We start from the raw sequence: 16,959 nt of genomic DNA, 5'->3' as shown, positions 1-16,959 counted from the left end.
CATAAACATTACTACCAATATGCGTGTAATGCCAAAAATGCTAGGTGTTTCCACAATTTTGGCTACTCGTGTAATAATGGTTGAGATAGAAGAGAGATAGAACTTGAATATCTGTAGTGACAGTGGCTTTTTTTTGTAGAAAATGGATTTTTGAGAATTCATACCTTCCATGCCACATACAGGAGCAGGAAGGGACAAGTGGTTACTGAACACATACAGAGAATGCCATCATCCCGCTATACCTTACAACCTGGCTATGACAGATGTACCAATACAGACTACAAATACAGCAACACATTAAAGGAATGGCTTGTGTGCAGATACAGGGTACACAGTACAGAACACCACAAAAACATCAGGTATAAGCTCTACCACAGCTTCACTGAATCAGTGGAGACTCTCTTCTCTCTTCACCTCCATCCTCAGATAACCTCTTGTGCTCAGCAGCGACACTCGCAGTAACATTGTGGTACTGCAGGCTGAAAATATGCTTACCCACAAGAAGTGTTGATGTAGGCCTACCACCCAGTAAACACGATTCAGCATTCCTCCATCCATTTTCTTTAGCTGATTACCCTGTTTAGAGCTGGGAGGGGGAGGGGGGAGCTGAATCTATCCCAGAAACTATGGGCCCAAGGCAGGGAACAACCCAGGACTTGGCATCAACTACTCACAGTCAGTCTGATCAATGAAATACTTCTATAATTCCTAACTGCTATCACAAGACTAGTATAAATTATTATTATTTTCAAAAGCTGGCAACATATCAAAAATAAAACTAATCTCTTGCTGTGGCTTGACTCACTGCCATTTATGTATTTGTAGTTTTTCCTTTTCAGCTGACTTGCTCTCTCAGAAACTGAAACAGGGAAGTGGTGTGACATAATCTCTCTTCATTACTCTAAATGCAGCGCTAATAATAATATTATATTACGATAGCAAGATGAAATTCCTATGAATGTGTTATGGGGGAGGTGTTAATGTTAAGATAAAAGGGAAACATTGTGTGATCTTTATCTAGTCATTTAACCCGTGATTCTGCTAGTATGAAATTCAGTTCGCAGACAATTTATGAGAGACAACTCTGTGAGCACATTTTCGGCTGGCTGAGACAAACAGCTGCAGTGTTTCCATTCCCACTTAGTTCATATAAAACTCACAGCGTTTCTTATGCTTTCGCATTTGAAGCTGTTAGATAAGGGCAGCACCACATGAGCGACAATAAGAACGATGATGGATAGATGCCTGTGAGTGTAAAAATAATTCATATTACCATCTTTCCCTACATACACTGGCAAATTACCTGCTGGACAGGAAGGTATGAGATTTGGGTTCCTTTTCTGATGTACATCATGAATAATAATAACAGCAGCTTGTCGAGTTTCACTGGAGCAGTTTCCCTCGTCAGTCTCAGTGTTTCACTGTAAATTTGGGTTCCTTTGCTGATGTACATCAGGAATAATAATAACAGCAACTTATCGAGTTTCACTGGACTAGTTTCCCTCGTCAGTCTCAGTGTTTCACTGTAAATATAAGGCCTACCTTTTCTGTAGGCCCTGAAATGGACTGAGACCAGACTAAAGACCAATATTAACAAAACAAAGCGGACCAATCCCATCTCACTAATCTCGTATTTTGTTTTATTTTTCAGTTTTTTAAGCTCAGCATCCTTGTTAGGCCAAATAGCTTTGGACAGATGAAGTACTTTCTTAGATAAATGCACAGTGGTGACACACATGGTTTGTCAGTGAAGTAAAACATGTGGTGGTCTGTAGCTAATTCCTTTTAACTGACCAATGGTAAAATGGATGCTCTTCCCACAGCTGAGCTCCTGTAGACTCCTTCTTTCAGGGCCTGCATTAGTAAAGCTGGAAGCTACTCAGACCCTCTATCCCAATCTGATCAGTTCAGGCCACAACACCACTTACTACCCAATCATAGTTCTGCGGCTACAGGGAAACAGGCAGTGATATTCACCTTCCTACTTCTGGCAGATGCAAGAAAATAAAGCCTAATGCTGCATTTTAAAACCTGCACGTTACAAGAAAGGACACTAGGTGGCTCCATACACTGTGAGTTGGTGGTTCACAGCAAGTCTGTACATTGTGTACAATATAAAAGGATGGCTAGGTGGTTTGAAGAGGACTTTTATTATGAAACATGAGCAGAAGTCTTTCCTCAACTCTCCCCATTTGGTGCATGAAAATTTCCACTCCTCTCCTTCATTCCCTCTGCTGCAATATCCTTGGAATACTGTAAATATAAGTATTTGTTGGTGTTTTCAAATATGTCAAAGCATAAGAATATGCAATAAACATGCAAGATGACTGGGGAAAACAGTACCGAGTATTTTAAAGATCCGTGTATGACGGGAGTGGTAAGGTGTGTGATCGTCTGCGCAGAGGTTGACGTTTCAGGTCCAGAAAGTCAAAGCGAAATCTTGGTCTGGATTTGTATTTTCTGGACCAGAAATGTCCACCTCTGCCTAAGCATTTAAGCAGTTTCAGAGCTGTGTTTCTTAAAGTCTTGTAGATATGTGTAGTATGATTTACAGAACTGTAATTCTGAATTTTATTAACAAACTGAATTCAGATGATATGCGATTGAATGGCGTAGCTCAGTTATATCAGTAGCTTCACTTAGCTGTGCATGTAAATGTATTGAGTTTATTTTAAAATTGGACCTAATGAGTAATAGATGTAGATGTAAATAGATGTAAATTTCATTGTAAAAATACATTAAAAATAACACAGAGTTCATATATTCTGGGATAGGCGTCTCGTCAGCCTTAATCACACTCTGTGCTCTTCACTTCAGACACACTTTAGAAACAAGCTGATCTGTGAAGGAAGAAACCGCAGCAACATGAAGCACTTCCACGGTATGCTGTTTTCCATTTATTGTTCATTGTTCCTTTTTGGAGAAAGCAGAAGCTTAAAAACACACCTGATAACATCCATTTCCATCCATCCATCCATCCATCCATCCATCCATCTATCCAACCATCCATCCATTATCTGTGCCCGCTTGTCCTATTCAGGTTCATGGGGGTCTGGAGCTTATTCCGGAAGATATGGGTGCAAGGCAGGGAACCACGCAGAATGGGCTGCAAACCTATTGCAGGGTACACACACACACACACACACACACACATGCACACACACACACACAAACATACACACACACAAACAAACAAATACACACACACAAAAACAAACACACACACACAAACAAACACAAACAAACACACACACAAACAAACACACACACAGACACACACACACACACAAACAAACACACACACACCTATGGACAATTTGGTAACTCCAATTCACCATACTGTTTTTTTTGGTCTGTGGGGGGGGGAAACTGGATCACCTTGAGGAAACCCTAATAACACGAGGAGAACATCATGCCATCATCCCGCTATACCTTACAACCTGGCTATGACAGATGTACCAAACACAAACACAAACACAAACACAAACAAACACACCCCCCCCCCCCCATGACATTGTTCACACAAGTGCTCGAGGTCATATGAGGGTTACTGGTCTGCAGGATTATGCATATCTGTGCATAACTGGATCACTCTCATTCTTATATATGTGTATTACAAATCCAGAGGGCAAATAAACAGGTGCCAAGCCCCGGAGCAGTAGTGTTTATGGGATGCCGGTCTATCACAGTGTACGGCAAAAGCTGAGGACCCTGGGGAAACCCAGGAGAACATGCAGAGCCCACACACACAGAGCAGAGGTCAGACTCAAACCCACCCACCCACCCAGCGGTGCAATGCAGCAATGCTGCCCATTGAGCCACTGAGCCCTTTTTTTACAAATATTCATTACTTTTTTGTGCCTGTTTCTATTCATATTCATAATACCAACAAGACCACAGGCGAATCTAATGTGCATAAATAAACAGCGATTGCCCCAGCAAACAAACCTGAAGGACCGTTTCAAGAGATAGCTGCAGTAAAGCTACAGCAAAATTTGAAGTTATTATTAATAAGACCATTTCTGGAAAGGGCTGATGACAGCATTTTATTGTAAGTAAAGCAGGTTCTCCATGTTATTTATATTCCCAATGAAAAGGATGCATGTATGAGAAGCACACAGCTCTAATTACACTACATGGCCTTACTTGACTCTTCTATGAGACTGGGTGCCAACCTCTGGCTCAGCTTTGTGCCAGCATGGGGATATAAAACGCAGAGCAGAGGTATTCAAACTGAGGGGTGCGCCGCCCTGGTGGGGCACAAAGGAATTACAGGGAGTGCAAATGTGAGAAAGGGGGGAGGGGGAGAAGTAGATAACTGTGAGTGTGTGGGGGGGTGGTAGTTGAGGTAAGGGCAAACCTACTTTGAAACTGAAACCTTTAGAAATATGAAAAATAATGTGAACAAATGATATGCCTGTACATATTATACGATGATAACAAATCAAACCATCCATACATTTTCTGAAACTGCTTACCCTACTCAGAGCCGGAACCAATCATAAAGTTTTAATACCACTGACCAGGAGCCTCACCATTTGTAATTGCAGGGTAGATCAGAAACACACCATCATTCTGTAGGTCAAACAAAGCAGCCAATCATACGTACAGCCTGGTATTACTATATGTCGACTCCAGTGTGTGGTTGTTTGACATATTAGACCCAGAGACTTACACTTAAGAACTGAAGGTTAATGGGTGAAAGCACTACTGGGGCCTGTATCACAAACAGGATTTCCTGGTTAGCTGGATAATGTGTCGCATTTAAGGTATTCTGGGTTAAATGTAAGTGAACGAAGACAAAGTCCATTTACACTGGCGTACCTTAAATTCAGCAAGTTATTTGGCTACGCAGGAAATCTTGCTTTGTGAGACAGTCCCCTGCTGTATATGTTGTACTAAGAACCCAACTTAAGCCCTAGGTAACCCCATCTCTTAGCTTTCCAACTTAACACCAAACCGCATGCTAATCCACTACAAACATTCAAAAGACAACAGTGTTTGAGCATAACCGTCAGATTTTTAAGAAAGGTTTTTTTATTTGTGATTTATAAACAAAACACATTACCAGTATTCATATAATTAAAAAAAGAAAGTCACTAATTCACCGTCACACTGATGAGCAGGTGTACAAAAAGGTTCTAGCACAGAACCGCACGGGCACAGTCAATAGGCTGGGAGCACTGCGCTCCCATTGGTCAGCAGGGTTGCATGAGCACACATAGAACACAAGCATAGGAGCCATAGACCTTTTTTTTGTCATTTTATGTCTTTCCTCTTTTTTTGGGTTTCTGTTTTCAGTTTTTCTTTGAAGGGAAGGTCTGTTCATAAGCGCATACAGAGTTCACTTTCATGGTACAATGTTAGATCGTAATTGTTTAAAAGCTTAATGCGAACGTAACTGACAAAAATCATATGAATGAAAAGTTGCTTTGAAAGCGTTACACTATAGCATTACACATATCTATAAGGTTAGTTTAAGTTAATGTTAAGAGGAGGAAACCCAGATGAATTCTCTGTGTATTTCTGTGAAATATATTTTACCAGAGACTATATGTATCTCTGGGTGTTTAATGAAAGGAAAAAAACATAATCTCTCTATATATATCTATCTATATATCTATATATTGTATCTCACTTAATCATAACATGCAAACAGCCACTTAGTGATCTGACAGCACAGAACCAAGTTTCTCAGATACCAGGAGACAGAAGAGGGGCTTGGACCAGTAGCAGCAAAAACATTACTCTGCGACTTTTCCTGACTGATTGGTGTTTGCAGATACACAATGCCATAGCTTCTGATAGGTTGGTGTTGTGGGGGGGGGGAAACAAAGAGGAGCATAATGACAGTTTGCATGTAAAAAAAATAAAAACCCACCAAAAAAGAAAAAAATAAATAATCCACCAAAACGCCGAAATCCACACTGCTCTTCACCACACTGCTCTTCACCACACTGACACGCACTGCTCTTATGTCCCTTGATTTCAGCAGTATCTACAGGAATATAACTCAAATGGTTCTATGCTGCACAGACTAGAACTCAAGCAGTATTCATTTAGAACCCGTCTCACTCTCTCTCCCTCTACACCAGGGCAAAAGGCTGGTGTGTATGCAGGTTTTTGGGATCACCTGTAGGTCAGCTGTTCAAATCCAGGTGTGAGGACTCTTCAGCCAATCAGCCCTCTAATTAGTAATCTAATTAGGGAGTTGCAGCGAAAACCCGCACACACACCGGCCCTTTGCGGGTAAGATTGGCCACCCCTGCTCTACACCAACCTGGTCCTCGGGGGCCTGCAGACAGCCCATGTTTTTGCTCCTACTGTCTGGCAGGGAGCTGAACGGGAGTGAAAATGTGGACCGTCTGTGGGTTCATGAGGACCAGGTTGGGTAACACTGCTCTACACTATTCCCTCTATCCCTCACTCCCCCCCCCTCCCTAATGCCCCCTCTCTCTCTGCCACAGCACTGCAGCCAGCTGAGTGAAGTCTTTGCTACTGAGTCAGGATATGGGAGCCTATGTGCTCTGGGCACTCTGTGTCAGGTCTCTGGACAAAAAGGTCAGACTCCAGCCGCTTGCAGATGCTGTCTGAATTGCAGACTGGCATGGGATGCATCCCCAGGCCACTGAAAGGCAGCCATACCCGGGGCCCTAGCACCTGAAGAAAGGCAGCAGAAGTGTGGGTTCTAAGCTCAAACATGCCGGAACGTCAGGCAACACATTTTCATTATTTAACTTTTTCATGTATAAATCCAAAAAATTCTGAATAGAAGGATCAAGCTGGAAGTAAAAAGAAGAGTGAGCGTCATTCCTACTATTCTACTGCTTTGCTATTTAAAGTCCAGGAGAACATGTTCATCCAGTTGTGGGATCAGTCACCATCCAGGTGCGGCTCTGTCTGCGGTGGGGGGGTGTGAGTGCATTAGCCTCCTTAAAGGACTTGAGAGAGCTGTAAATAAGTGTCCTTTTTTGGGCGTTAAGTCCTGCCAGTCACCCGTTCCGTCACCCGTGTTTCTGTGTGTTTACTAGGCCTGTAGAGCCAGCCAGTTCAAAAAAACCCACTTCGCTTGGTTGGTTGTTTGTTCTTGTTTGTTGTTAGTCTGAATCACTCATGGTGTTCTATAAAAACAGAGTGCTGGGCAAAAAATACTGAGGCCAAGTTGGGTGGGGCCCGCAAGGACACGCAGAGGCGTGGGGGCGTGGCATCACGCCACAGCAGGGAGGTGGGATTTCGGTTCTCTGCTCTCTGCAGCCAATGACAAAACGCTATGAGACAATATTCATTTCAACAAGACCAGCAGGTCAAGGAAGTGAGTTAGTATTCTAATGGACACATGTGTGGATGGGCAGGGACTCTGCGTCAGGGATTACATGGTTGGCATCATGGAGGATATCTTTTCGTAGTATGCTTCCGTTTGGCTGTTGCTATGCACGCCTACTCTACTCGTCTCCGTCATCTTTGCCCTTATCCTTTTTGTCTTTCCCCTTCTTCTTCTTTTTCTTCTTCTTGGTCTCCTCCTTCTTGCCGAAGGTGATGAAGTCGCCCTTGTCGTCGATGCCGGCCTGGTCCTGCCGGATGGATATGATGGCGGGCGAGCCGGGGATGAGGAAGGCCTCGGGGACCTCGCCCGGCTTCAGATGTTGTGGGGGCCCGTACCCGGGACCAGGGCCGTAACGGAAATGCCAGCTGTTACTGTTGATGCCAGCGCCCACTGGGGGGGAATGCTCGCCACCCTCACCATCTACCAGAGAGGGAGAAAGAAAGCAGAGTCACACCTTCACTTCAGCAGCAGCATCACCCACTTTTTTCCCTTTATTGTCAAGTCATTTCAGTATATAAAGTGTTTTATTTTATCATTTGACTATATTAAAAAGTTATTACATCATTTCAGTGCTATTAAACGTGAATCTTCTATCATTCCAGTATTATCAAATGTCATTAATCTATCATTTCAGTATTCTTAAATGTTTTAATGAATTACTTCAGCATTATGACCATCAACGACATCTATCACTGGACTGTGTTTGATCAGTCTGCAGGGCATCCCTGTTTAATGCAGGGCTGGTGGGCATATTTATTTCTGAAAAGCCGGCAGCAGAACCCTGGCACTGTAGTGATAAGAAGCTGAATCAAAGTAGGTTGAGGGGCGTACGATTACTTCAGACACACATCATGCCAACGGCGTCAGCAAATGTGTCTCGTAGTGCGCAGAAAGGTTACACTTGAAAGAAATGACTGATTAACAAGAAAGTGAAAAAGAAAATGGCTAAAATAGCTCCTGGTGCGACTTTGAACCATCAGATGAAGAATGTTTTAGAGGGAGAAACTAAAAGACGCAGAGATTACATTGCTGACCTATTTCTAAGCTCCATGCTCATTTTAAGCCTCACAGACTCTTTGCCTCTCAAGATAGGGCCCCCTGCTCTACCAATTATGATTTTTTTTTCTCACGAGAACAATTGACTAAACAGATCCGTGCAAGTTCAACCTTTAAACTCAGCTGAGCACTGTTGATGTTTATTAACTAGGCTAACTGCATTGGCTCACTGCAGTAACATGACCGAGCTGAGATCACTGCATTAGTATGCTGTGGCTGAGCTTTCTGCATTAACATATGCAGTCCCTGGGGGCCGCGTCTCTGCTGCGCATTAGCGTTTCACAAGCTCAGCAGATCCAAGTGATGCAGCCACCCATCTTATACAGGTTCTCAATACTGAACTGAGGCTTTTTACATTCTGAGCAAGACTCCCTTAAGCAGGTGACATTGCAGACTGGAAAAACAATGGAAACATCAGAGCGTGGCAACACACTGGAAGTACAGTGGCCCCAAATGAAGTGTATTTAATGTGTGTTAATATGTAATCATGAGTATGTCTCTGTGGGATCTAACCAGGATGACCAGATAATCCACGTCAGGGAGGACACTCTGAGCTAGGATAGGATTTGTAAACTACCATTTCAATTAAAAGGACCTGAATTTCACTTAAGCACTGAGTTCTTGCTGTGTGTTGATTGGTCTTTGGCAAAGACACATGTTTCATCACGTCCTGTAATGTTTCTTTGTACACGTGTTGACCATACAATGCAAGGTCAGAGAGCTCGCCTTCTCCTCATTCCTAAAGAGAAAGAGGAAAAAGCGCCGGTTTACACTCCTCAGTGTTACTGCATCTCCCCAGTGTTAACGGACATATTACAGGGTGACATCATCCAATATATTATGAATTAAGGTGGAATGGAAGTAGCAGATTCAATTAATCACTGTGGGAGGTGCTGCAGGAATATGGCATCCTGCGGCTAGTACTGTGTGCCACATTCATTTGCATTAATTTATTTAGCAGATGTACAATAGAGAGTGCAGTGTTTGCCAGGCCCTGCAGATATCGGGTGCCCTGATCCAGGCCCTGACAGTGAAATTCACTCAGGGGATTTGAACCAGCGACCTTCCGATCACAGGAATAGCAACCTAACCCCCTCCCCATGTGAATAAAGTAAGAGTTGCCTCTGCATACTTGGCATGAAGTCAAAGTCATTTACAGTGGGTGCTGTCCTCTGGAAAGGGTGCATCTTGTCTCCGCTCCTGTTTGTGATTGTTTTCTTTGGATAGGAGGTCAAAGCCCTGCTGTGCCTGTGATGGTGACCAGTATTGGTGGCTAAAAGTGACATGCTCACTACTTGCACATGACGTCACTCTATTTGTTGCACCTGTCCGGGACCCAGCCAGCACTCGCCTGAGCAGTGCAAAACGGCGGGGATGGGAACCAGCGCCTCTAAATCTGAGGCCTTGATACTCTCTTGGAAATGAGTAGATTGGCTGTTCCTGGTGAGGGGTTTATTGGCCAATCCTCACCTACGGCCAGGAGCCGTGGATAATGACTGAAAGAACAGGGGCGCCTTTTTTTTTTCTACAGCTTTTCTAAGCACATTCGTGACAAGGTGCGGCACATTCCGGCATATCAAGGCCCAGGGGCGGCCGCAGGACAAAGGGAAGGGATTTTGTCTGCCAGCCTGCTTGGGAACATGAGGAGCTAGAGAACGGGGTGTTAGACGGAGAGGTCGTTCCACCACCATAAGCCTCATCAGGAGAAAATGACATAGACGATTTGTTTTCACAGTAGATGTTTTTACAGATCAGTGCGTGTAACTGCATAAGTTAATAAGAAGGAAAATGACCTATAAGCTGCTATAAATGACCCGTAAGGGCAGCAAATGTCAGGCCTGCATGAAGGTCTGGCAGAGACTGGCATAGCAAAGGTCTGAGCCCAGTAACCCCCTCCTGTCAGTTTCAAAATAAGCTCATAACCAGCAATAACCTAAAATGCATTTAGTGCATCATCTAAACAGGGAAAAATTAACTTTAATTGGGGTAAAATACTGCACGGCAAGAAATGAAAACAAATTGGAAATCAAACAAAAGAAGGGTATAGTTATGCTGCCGTAGCCATATATGCCAGAGCTTACATATTGCCCTCATCAAACTGCTTGCACTGCCTCTAGTCTCCCCTGCTTTGGATAATTGCACATTTTATTTCCCCCACCCCTCCTGGGCTGTGCTGCCTGGAGACCCCAAATTATCGAGATATTCTGCCTACCCTGCTGCCTGCGACGCCTCCACTACCTGCGGCGTCTCTCCTGCCTGCCCTGCTGCTGCACCACTCTTCATCCTGCCATCTGAAGCAGCACCAGCACCTGCCTGCCAGCACCTGCCTGCCAGCACCTGCCTGCCAGCACCTGCCTGCCAGCACCTGTCTGCCATCACCTGCCTGCCATCACCTGCCTGCCATCACCTGCCTGCCATCACCTGCCTGCCAGCACCTGCCTGCCAGCACCTGCCTGCCAGCACCTGCCTGCCAGCACCTGTCTGCCATCACCTGCCTGCCAGCACCTGCCTGCCAGCACCTGCCTGCCCTCCGCTTTGAGACTCAAATCTTGAAAATCGGACAGAGCGAATTAGGACTTTTGCCATCTCGCTGATTTGAGCGGCCCCTGCCATCTGCTGCCCCCTGGAGGATGGGCTCCCCCTCTGTGTCTGGTTCCTCCCAAGGTTTCTTCCTGCTAGGGAGTTCTTCCTTGCCACTGTCGCCTCTGACCTGCTCACTGGGGGCTTTGGGTGTGGATGCTGTAAAGCGCTTTGAGATGATGTCATGTTGTGAAAATGCGTTATACAAACAGAACTTAACTGAATTGCAGTTAGAGATGGATGGATTGGGGGACTGAGTCTTTACTGGGGGGAGGGGGCGATGGCAAACTATACATGACTTAAGCCAATAAATGCTAATTTATATGGGGGGGGGGGGCTAAAAAACATTTTAGGGTGGCTAATGCCCCCTAAAATAGTCCTGACTATGCCCCTGAGCTAAAGGACAATTACTTATGTTACAGCGCCTGAAATATAACGGCATGTATGACGGTGACAGGAAGGTGGGAAGGTCAGTACAGCCGGCATCACAGGGCCTTCTGCTATTTCCTGAGAATATTTGGTCTCCTTTTGTAAAGGGGCCTCGTCCCCATTTTTGTGAATAAATGTGCTTAATCTCTGCTGTGCTGCACCTTTGTCCGCCCGAGGCTCTCGTTCGTCTTACGACTGCTATCCGCCACGCCGTCTGTGCAGTCGCTAGGTGCCAGCGTGCGTTGTTTGTATGTCCTGTCACCCTGCACTACCCTGTGTACACGAATATGTGTGCGGAAGCAAGAGAATCCCCCCCCCCTACCTGTTGTGAGCTCATCCTGGTCAATGTTTCCCTGCACCACAGTGCCAACCACCACCCACACCCGTGCGGTCAAACGCCGAGCCCCACCTACACCCGTGCGGTCAAACGCCGAGCCCCACCCACACCCGTGCGGTCAAACACCGAGCCACACCCACACCCGTGCGGTCAAACGCCGAGCCCCACCCACACCCGTGCGGTCGAACGCCGAGCCCCACCCATACCCGTGCGGTCAAACGCCGAGCCCCACCCACACCCGTGCGGTCAAACGCCGAGCCACACCCACACCCGTGTGGTCAAACGCCGAGCCCCACCCACACCCGTGCGGTCGAACGCCGAGCCCCACCCACACCCGTGCGGTCAAACGCCGAGCCACACCCACACCCGTGTGGTCAAACGCCGAGCCCCACCCGAATCCACAGGCTGCAGCACGCAAGCACTGATGTAGGTAACCCACCACACCCTCATTTTATTCATCATTTCCCCATCAAACACAAAACATTTTCTCCTTTTCTTCTCCCTTTATCCCCTTCTCTGTATATAGTAGGGATGTCCCAATCTGCCTTTTTAGTTCCCCAACCGATCCAATTCGATATTTATATCTGCCGACTCCGAGTGCTGATCTGATCTTTTAATCCCTACGTAAATACACAGACACGTACTGTGGGCACTGGTGCATTTTTCATCTGAGTAAACCAGGCGATTTCACAGTATTCTTCCTTATAATGTTTCGGCTATTGCCCGATTAGATTCGTTATATTACGTGACGCTCAGTTGCTACCTCGTCCCCAGAGGGTGGCATTGCAAACATTACAGGTAGCCGCTTGACTACTTTGAGTTTCCAGCTGAAAGAATTTCCATGCGGCTGACATCTTAATAGTTTGTAGTTTCAAACCATGTGGCTTATGGCAGCGTGCGACGGAACCTTACATTCTGCGGAACCAACAGAAATTAGGCAGATGTAGAAAATTAAATGTATTGACCTTTGGATCAGGCTACGGTAGCCGATACCGATCGATTAATAAATGTCTGGGTCACCCGCATTCCAGTCTTTGATATCGGCTCAGGACATCACTGGTTTTTAGCCTCCATTCCTCTCTCCTTCTTCACTTTGCTCTCCCACCTTAAACTGGGATCAGAATGGTTGCCTGGGTAACAGCGTGTTCTACACTCACACAGGCAAAGCTACTGATAGAAACTGATGTGGCTCCTTAGCAACCCGCTACTCCTGTGGCAACCAGTGGAACAGAAGCCCCTTAGTAACCACATATTCTGATGTAGCCTCTCTCACTTTCTCTCTCTCACTTTCTCTCTCTCTTTCTCTCTCTCTTTCTCTCTCTCTTTCTCTCTCTCTGTTTTTCTTGCAGTACTTGCTGAAGATGGCTCATTCCTCTCCAACTCCAGTTTCTCTTGCCACCTTCACAGCCTCCCTCAGAGTTCAGGTCTGAAGTGATGCTTCCAGACAGACCCCAAGGGAGCCTCACAATGAAGAGCCCAATGGAGCCTCACAATGAAGCGCCCAAGGGAGCCTCACAATGAAGAGCCCAAGGGAGCCTCACAATGAAGAGCCCAAGGGAGCCTCACAATGAAGAGCCCAAGGGAGCCTCACAATGAAGAGCCCACAGAACTGCAGTGTGTTTCCATCTGTATGACGGCATGCAGCCAGTCCACACTGCAGTGCCCCTCCCAGTCTTTAAAACCCTCACATGCCCTCATACCCCCCTCTATGTCCGCATCTCATTGTCTCATTGTTCAAGTTACATTCATATTCAGAATTGCTGGACAACTGTACGCTGAATTATAATACACCTACTCAACTGAACTGACATGGCACTGGAACAGATATATAATACAGATTTCATTGAGTGGGGGGGGGGGGGTGGTGCATGGATCACATTTGGAGACCGAATTGTCCCCAGAGTGTGGTAAAACCTGAATCTTTCTTTAGGGGACATTTTTAGGTCACAATTTGGATAACCTCAATCTAATAAATCTAATAAAATCTAATAAAAATCTGTGAGTACAATGAAAAAAGTAAAAAGGTCAAAAGTCATGTCTTTTGTTTAGTTACTTATGGTTAAGGGTGTCATGATTGGGATTACTGTTTTGCCTATAGAAATGCATGGAAAGTCTCCATTTAGATAGCTACATCAACATGTGTGTGTATATCTGTGAGTGTGTGTGCGTGTGTATATCTGTGAGTGTGAGTGTGTGTGTATATCTGTGAGTGTGAGTTTGTGTGCGTGTGTATATCTGTGTGAGTGTGTGTGCGTGTGTGTGTATATCTGTGAGTGTGAGTGTGTGGGCGTGTGTGTGTATATCTGTGAGTGTGAGTGTGAGTGCATGTGTGTGCGTGTGTGTGCATCATCCAAATATGGTGTACTAGTGCTCCAGTCAAAAAATGCATGGGTGTATTGGACGGTTGGTGCAAATCCTGAGGTGACTTTAGCAGAGGTAAGACTTTGCACAGTACTGCATGTTTAAATATTTCCCCCAAGGCCTCCTACGTATTAGAAGGGTATCGTTAGGCCTATTTTAGAGGGGCTTTAGCCCCCTTGAAATGTTTTTTACCCCTCCCCCCCCAAATAAATGTATATTTGTATTTAAATGTATATATATACTTATTAGTCATGAATAGTTTGCCATCTGCCCCTGCTAGTAAAGACTCAGCCCCCCGATCCATTCATCACTAAGTACACCCCTGCCTATTAGTACTGTTCATCCACCCAGCCAGTCCGGAAGCCAAACCCCACATCAACGTACACATCACCACGGACAGCACCGTACAGTACCTCTGCTGCAAGCCGCCTCTTTAATAAGCCACAGCATTACAAACACTCCTACCCTGTAGCAAGCTGACATCCCCTGACCTTGAGTGCAGTGAACAAACAGTTCAGGGGAAAGAAGGAGATTTAGGGCCGGAATTGCACAAACACACACACACAGACACACAGACACACAGACACACACACACACACACACCCTTGAGCAGTGTTGAATGGGCTGAGGTGGGGGGGGGTGCTGGAACAGAATGTCGACTGCATCACTCAGATTCCCAGCCGAGAACGAGATAACTAGAGAACCCGAGCCTGGATAAGCCCCGTTCAGTGCCCTTCTGGTTAGCTATAATATATATAATAAAACTTTTCTTACCTCCAGCAGCACTGGACACGGTTGGCCAATTCTGGACCAGAACCCCCTGCGCACCCTGCATCACCGAGGACTCTTCCATATGGACCGAGCTGGGAGAGAGAGTGAAAATGCATTAGACACACATACACACACCCTGTGCCAACACTGGTCAGGGTAAAAGATGGAAAGTGCTGAATGCTGAATAGGAAAGTCAAGAGGTGGTGAAGGTGAGTCACCCAGGTGAGACTCAGACAGTGATATTGCCTATGTCAGCCTAACCCGTCAGTCACAGTCCAGGTCATCTGCTGACACTAAGACATTGATACTGCCTATGTCAGCTTGACCCGTCAGTCACAGTCCAGGTCACCCAAGTGAGACACAGACAGTGATACTGCCTATGTCAGCTTGACCCGTCAGTCACAGTCCAGGTCACCTGGGTGACACTAAGACAGTAATACTGTCTATGTCAGCTTGACCCGTCAGTCACAGTCCAGGTCACCCAAGTGAGATACAGACAGTGATACTGCCTATGTCAGCTTGACCCGTCAGTCACAGTCCAGGTCACCTGGGTGACACTAAGACAGTAATACTGTCTATGTCAGCTTGACCCGTCAGTCACAGTCCAGGTCACCCAAGTGAGACACAGACAGTGATACTGCCTATGTCAGCTTGACCCGTCAGTCACAGTCCAGGTCACCTGGGTGACACTAAGACAGTAATACTGCCTATGTCAGCTTGACCCGTCAGTCACAGTCCAGTTGGTACATAACGTAGACCTGAGGTTTAGACACAGTCCTCATAAACCATCTTCAGTGTTACATGATATATAAGGAGTGTTATCTGCACTGGCACATGCACGGAAAGCAACTTACACAAATTTACACTTTCACTTATTCATACAGCTATGCATCTGTGACCCAATTTAGGCTGAGTATCTAGGGGGACAGGAAGACGGCAGCAGCCCAGTCAAGAGACTTTGGTGAAATGTAGGACGCAGAAGCGCAGCTAAGAGTGACATTTTTCAGGTCCTCTGAAAAACACCAAAGCTGCCATTAAAGGACGTCGAGACATTCTGTAAATGCTGAGGGACAACCGGTCAGTCGCTCCTGTCGACGCAGGTCAGAGCCTTTATTCAATTACTTTTAGACGGAAGGCGATGTAATGGCTTAAAGTCATCAAGCAGAAGGGAATCTTTTGATTCTTTTTGCTGTGCACAGACTGGAAGACTCACAAGTCCCCAAGAACACTAAGTCGATGCAGCTCAAAGCTACTCAGATCCGCGCCCAGACAAGTAACTTCTCAAAGGAAACAGCCAAGCTGGCACCAGGTTCATGAAGACAAGTGACATGGGGAAGGTACAGATTCCAACATAAAAGGTCCCTCATGAAGCATCACTGTACCTCTAGATTTGGACAACATTTTATGCTCCTCTCTCCTACCTTAATGAACACACCTCTGCCATATGTCCAGTAATATGTGTGCGTGCATCATGAACAGTGGATCCATTCCCATGCCAGTTACATGACACCCCTTTACAACAAATGCCCTGGTTTCTTACTGATCTAAAATCAGTTTAGGGATCTGGGGAAGAAAAAGCCTCCCACTATTCTGAGCCCTGCAGATGCTAAGATAGACTATCAACTTATTCATAAACAGATTCCATAGGCAGAATACACAGATGTAGCTGGAAAAAAAAACAGAACTTGTTCCGTTTTTGAATCTCTGGTAGGCAAAATGTGTGCGAGCCTTAAGTAATATCTGGCTTTTACAATATATACCAGTGATTTTGTGTGAAAAATAACAGGTGAGTATGAAGCTCTCTCTGTGTGTAGAGTCATTACTGACACTTTCATTACTTACACTTCATCCTTCAGTTCTTACCTCTGCATTCCTGCCCTCAAGGAAGCGGAGTAGCGCCAGTCAGCGTTGGGGGCTTTAGGCTGAGGTACAGGGAGACAGCAAGGGGAACAATTAGCATTTGGCTACATCTTTAATTTGGCAGTGCCCGTCCATTCCAGTGCCGCACTGAATTCTGCGGCACTTGGGGTCGGACGCTCAGGAGTGTGACAGTGTGGCTTCCAGGGAGACATTTAAACTTCTCATCTCCACTCACCTGAAA

At 45.7% G+C, this 16,959-nt stretch overlaps 1 protein-coding gene across 10 annotated transcripts in view; it reads right to left on the bottom strand.

Moving 5' to 3' along the window:
* Window positions 1-5,000: 5,000 nt before the first annotated feature.
* LOC111833350 (protocadherin alpha-C2-like) overlaps window positions 5,001-16,959 on the bottom strand; it is a 110,006-nt gene continuing 98,047 nt past the window's right edge. For all 10 annotated transcript variants that reach the window (XM_072701984.1, XM_072701985.1, XM_072701987.1 and 7 more), the window contains exons 2-4: window positions 16,722-16,780; window positions 14,862-14,950; window positions 5,001-7,744 (exon numbers count right to left, since the gene is read on the bottom strand). In XM_072701984.1, the coding sequence (XP_072558085.1) occupies window positions 7,443-7,744; window positions 14,862-14,950; window positions 16,722-16,780 (450 nt within the window). In that variant the 3' untranslated portion in view covers window positions 5,001-7,442. The remainder of the gene's footprint in view (window positions 7,745-14,861; window positions 14,951-16,721; window positions 16,781-16,959) is intronic.

The sequence above is a fragment of the Paramormyrops kingsleyae genome, chromosome 18 (assembly GCF_048594095.1).
Source record: "Paramormyrops kingsleyae isolate MSU_618 chromosome 18, PKINGS_0.4, whole genome shotgun sequence".
NCBI lineage: Eukaryota > Metazoa > Chordata > Actinopteri > Osteoglossiformes > Mormyridae > Paramormyrops > Paramormyrops kingsleyae.
This window is presented reverse-complemented; position numbering and strand designations above follow the sequence as displayed.